Consider the following 5,337-nt stretch of genomic DNA (forward strand, 5'->3'; position numbering starts at 1 on the left):
TGAAAATTCAGCTTTATTGAAAGAGAACAACTGCACACTCACTTAAGCATAGGCTATTTATTATCCAACGTTTCGGCTAGTAGCCTTTGTCAAGGTCTTGCCCTTGACAAAGGCTACTAGCCGAAACGTTGGATAATAAATAGTCTATGCTTAAGTGAGTGTGCAGTTGTTCTCCTTCAATTAGGTTTAAATTTTTTCCTTCAACTTGCACCTCTACAGGTGTGCGTGCGCTTTGCCTCACTTGCTCTATTAAGAAACTTAAACTTTACCATCACAGGAATAAATTACATTTTAAAATGTATTCAAATAGAAAACATTTATTTTAAATTTTAATATATAATATATATACATAATATAATAATATTTCACAATATTGCTCTTTTTATTGGATTTAAAATAAATAATTTCAGCTTTAGTGAGCATAAGAAAAAACATCAACAACAACAGTCCCACACACCATCAATGCTTGCACATTCTGTATATCCAAAACTTAATCAACAACGTTTCAGTCCCATGACCTTCATCAGGTATAGAAAAAATATTCAGGCACATCCTCATTTAAAATCAACACATGACCAATCACTGCAATTATACATAATTACCAATCACAATCAGTGACGTTGGTTACCGAAGGTTACGTTTTTCCTTCTGGAGCATCAGTGAGCATTTGAACCTTTTGTAATAGTTGCGTATGAGTCCCTCAGTTACCCTCAGTGTGAAAAGATGGATCTCAAAATCATAGTCATTGTTGGAAAGGGTTCAAATATGCAAAAGATGCTGGAAAACCAAAATATACACACACACACAACAAAACAAAACAAAGAGACTCTATTATAATATGTCCTTGAAAAAATAAAGATTTCTTTAAAAGCATTTACAATTTTCTTTATAAAACAATCCTAAGGGAAAGAAAAGTTTCCCTAAAAGAAGAATTCCCCAAATACAATTTATGAACATTTCCACAGAAAAGCACTCTTGCAAACAGATGAAAAATTGAATGGTTTGTTGAAATGGCCTCTTAAATGTGTGATTCACCAGTGTGATTATTGCTCCTGGAGGCCTGTGAAAGAGTGCAGGCAGTCAGATGATTTGTCTAGCTCATTTATATTCACAGTCACAACTAATTATTACAGGAAAACACAGCTCAGTTTGACTAAAATGCTCCAACGATCATCACCTCCCTTCTTTAGCATTCAGAAAGCAAACATGCAAATAAGAAATGCTGTTTCCCTTCTGAGCGTGCAGGTAGTTTGTGATCTTTGACATCCGTGTTATTATTGTAATGAGTACGCTTCAACTCATGACTTGATTGATGATGATGTCAAAGCAAGTAAACACATTTAATGGTCTCAAAATGTTAAAGGAATAGTTGCCAAAAAAGAAAATTTATTGAAAATGTATTCACCCTCAGGTCACCCAAGATGTAATTGAGTTTGTTTCTTAAATGGGAACAGATTTGGAGAAATGTAGCATTACATCCCTTGCTCAGCAATGGATCCTCTGCAGTGAATGGGTGCCATCAGAATGAGAGTCCAAACAACTGATAAAAACGTCACAATAATCCACAAGTAATCCACACAACTCTATCAGTTAACGTCTTGTAAAGTGAAAAGCTGCATGATTGTAATAAACAAATCCATCGTTAAGGCATTTTAACTTTACAGTGTCACTTCAGGTTAAACTTTTGAATGGGGTCATTTTTATAAATTCAACTATTATTATTATTAATATTTAAAAAATTTTTTTTTTAAGAAACCTTCGGTAACCTGCGTCACTGATTGTGATTGGTAATGATGTATAATTGCAGTGATTGGTCATGTGTTGATTTTAAATGAGGATGTGCCTGAATCTTTTTTGCATACCTGATGAAGGTCATGGGACTGAAACGTTGTTGAAAAAGTTTTGGATATATGTGCAAGCACTGATAGTGTGTGGGACTGTTGGGGTGTTTTTTTTTGGGGGGGGACTTGGATTGGTCTGTTTTCCTACACACATATCTATTACCTGCAGGTGTATGAGGATAATTGTTAATTGACTGTATATATATAGATGATGATGTCAAAGCAAGTAAACACATTTAATGGTCTCAAAATGTTAAAGGAATAGTTGCCAAAAAAGAAAATTTATTGAAAATGTATTCACCCTCAGGTCACCCAAGATGTAATTGAGTTTGTTTCTTAAATGGGAACAGATTTGGAGAAATGTAGCATTACATCCCTTGCTCAGCAATGGATCCTCTGCAGTGAATGGGTGCCATCAGAATGAGAGTCCAAACAACTGATAAAAACGTCACAATAATCCACAAGTAATCCACACAACTCTATCAGTTAACGTCTTGTAAAGTGAAAAGCTGCATGATTGTAATAAACAAATCCATCGTTAAGGCATTTTAACTTTACAGTGTCACTTCAGGCCAAAACACCAGTGCATAATCCACAATAACACTTCTGCCAGTGAAAGTCCATCTTCTGTTTTCGGCTCACATCAAAATCCACTTATGTATTAGTTTAGAACTATTTTGGACTGTTTTTGCTTGTGAACGGAGCTTCATCTGTGCATATTTCTCCCCTGATTAGGACAAGATGACTTTTTCGCTGTAGAAAATATTATGGATAGAGGACTCATATTTTAGATGGAAGCAATGGTTAAAACCTTTAAGGTGGGGTGCGACAAAATACTATAGAACTCATTATAATCAGTGATGCTGTCTACACTGGATGTGGCGCGACACGACAAATCCCCGACAGAAAACTGCTGCTGCGTTCTATTCATGACGTATTGACACAAATTTCAAATGATTTTCAACGGTCGCTTTGTCGCGTCCAGTGTAGACAGACTTTAGCTGTTGCGGCGCAGACACAGTGTTACCTATCGAGAAGAAACAAAGCAACCTCGGCGTCCGATCGCAGGCCTTCCTGCTCCTTGAGTTCTCTCCAGCGCTGAAAAGCTGATCTTATATTTACACGGGTCCTACTTCTTGCCTTATTGTAAGCCTTCTTTTGTTCCGCAGATGGTTTCCTCTTTTGTATTTTATCCGCCATCTCTATCTTTCTCTCGCTCGGCTCGATAATGTCCGTCCTGTGCACTGAACGTTCTCTCCTCTGCATGAGTAGACACGCCCCTTACTGCTGATTGGCTACAAGTTTGTTTTGGTACTCGGCCCGACTCAGTTTTCTAAAGCGTTTTTGAAAAAATACATACCCCACCTTTAATGATGGATTTGATTGTTACAAGGCAACCATTCACTGCAGAGATCGATTGGTGAGCAAATGATAATGATACATTTCTCCAAATCTGTTCCCATGAAGAAACAAATTCATCTAAAACTTGGATGGCCATTTTCAACAAATGTTCATTTTTGGGTGAACTATTACTTTAATGTGCACACATTCGCAAAGCAAGAGCTAACAGGTTCCTCTTTGAGACCGAGTTTACCTGCGATTTGCTTGTTTGGTTTGAGTTGTACTCTGTATATTTCCTCTTCTGTGGTGCACAGATACAGGACAGGAATTTGGCATACTCCTCTCTCACCTGTCGGGAAGTTACAAAGACATTGATCACAGACAATAGCAAGTGCATTTTTATGATCATCAATTTATGATCATAACAAATATGTTTGTGAGAGTTTAGCGGCTTTTAGTCTATGTTTATGATCTTTGATGTCAACTGAATGCTAATATTCTCTGTTAGATCTTAGAACGAATAGCACAGAGACTGTCTTTATATATAAAAGACACATACGATAATCCAAAAATGATGCTAAGAGGACTTATAACAAAACATAATTCCATTGCATAATTCCATATAATGTCTGTAACCTGATGTTTGACTATTATGCTTTTATCCAAGGTTATTAATGGCATTATGAATAACTAGGCAATTGAATAGTTTATAGGTTTATATGTGCGTATAGTATGTCTCAAATGTTGATATAATTTCTTGGAAAAATGTATCATATTCTCATTATAGAAATCATGTCTAAATATACTCTGCAAGAGCAGGAAAATAAATATAAATACAATTATTAATTCCCTTTGAGCTAAAAAAGCTTAAAAGGTGACAAAATTATCCAGATACGCATTTAAAATTTACAGTCATTCTCTTCCCGGAAAACAGACCAAAAACATGTGACTCATTCTGCACTAAACAGATTTTTGTCCAATCAGATGCACTCTAGAATGAAAATGTGCCGCCCCCTTATATTAGCTGAAACTGACTAGCAAGTGGCAAATCAAATTCTATTGACTACTTTTTTATAGAGAAAAAAAATGTCATGGGGTCTTTACAATCAACATAACCTCAAAACTACTAATATAATAATAATTATTATATTCATTTTTCAATCATTTGATTCAATAATTTTTGAAAAATCAAAAGTATTTAAACCCAGTCACTTCTCACTAAAAACTTTGCTATTATAAATGAACTGTAATTCTTTCTAGTGTTCTTTTTTTAATGTTCTATTTATCATTCCCTGTCCTGTGTCAACATTTATTGTTTTATTATTACTCGTCCCAGGCTTAATATTTTGACAAAGCCATGAGTGATCTGTCATTACATATTTTTGCTAATCTCTGCATCTTTGTAATGAGAGGAATAGGACTCACTTGTTTTGAGAGCCAGCAGTGCATGAAGAACATCAGCACCCCCTGCAGGCTGCTCAGTATAGTGAAGACGTATGACATTGCCAGAGTGCCTTTATCAAACTGAAAACAGCCAAACACCCACATGATGCCAAGGATACACAGCTGAGCAATCGCAGTGACCATAAATGCCCTGTAGGTGGAGACAGAGATCGGAAAGCTAAAAAGGGCTGCTTATAGCACACTGTTACAAACATTAAAAGCATTAGAGCATATGAGACATCATTTAAAAACATTAATAAAATCACAATTATTACAAACTATGATCGGTAGTATATAAATATAGGCTTTAATAAAATTTCTCACTTGATTTTGCGTAGACTGTTTAAGTCTGGGTTAAGGGAGGAAAATTTTTCTGCCAGCTTCCATATTGTTATGAGGAAGAAGAATACATTAACCTGAAACAAACAGGCAAAACTTAAAGTTTAAACAATTTCTTTCATTCTTTCAATTTCTTTTAAGAGAATTTTGATTGTTGGTAATGTGGCACTTTCCAGTAATAGCATAAACATTGGTGTTTTAAAGGGTTAGTTCACCCAAAAATGAAAATTAGTCCATAAATTACTCACCCTCAAGTCATCCTATGTGTGTATGACTTTATTCTTTCAGACGAATCCAGTCGGAGTTATATTAAAAATTGTCTTTGATATTTCAAGCTGTTTAATGCCACTCAGCGGGTGTTGCATGCATCAGT

General features: G+C 35.5%; 1 protein-coding gene across 1 annotated transcript in view; it reads right to left on the minus strand.

Annotated features, from left to right (window-relative positions):
- Positions 1-941: 941 nt before the first annotated feature.
- Positions 942-5,337, minus strand: part of adgre5a (adhesion G protein-coupled receptor E5a) — a 9,304-nt gene continuing 4,908 nt past the window's right edge. Inside the window, exons 9-12 of the mRNA XM_016574797.1 lie at positions 4,950-5,041; positions 4,608-4,776; positions 3,436-3,531; positions 942-1,060 (exon numbers count right to left, since the gene is read on the minus strand). Coding sequence (XP_016430283.1) covers positions 1,019-1,060; positions 3,436-3,531; positions 4,608-4,776; positions 4,950-5,041 — 399 coding nt within the window. The 3' untranslated portion in view covers positions 942-1,018. The remainder of the gene's footprint in view (positions 1,061-3,435; positions 3,532-4,607; positions 4,777-4,949; positions 5,042-5,337) is intronic.

The sequence above is a fragment of the Sinocyclocheilus rhinocerous genome, unplaced genomic scaffold, assembly GCF_001515625.1.
Source record: "Sinocyclocheilus rhinocerous isolate Xijiao unplaced genomic scaffold, SAMN03320098_v1.1 scaffold383, whole genome shotgun sequence".
NCBI lineage: Eukaryota > Metazoa > Chordata > Actinopteri > Cypriniformes > Cyprinidae > Sinocyclocheilus > Sinocyclocheilus rhinocerous.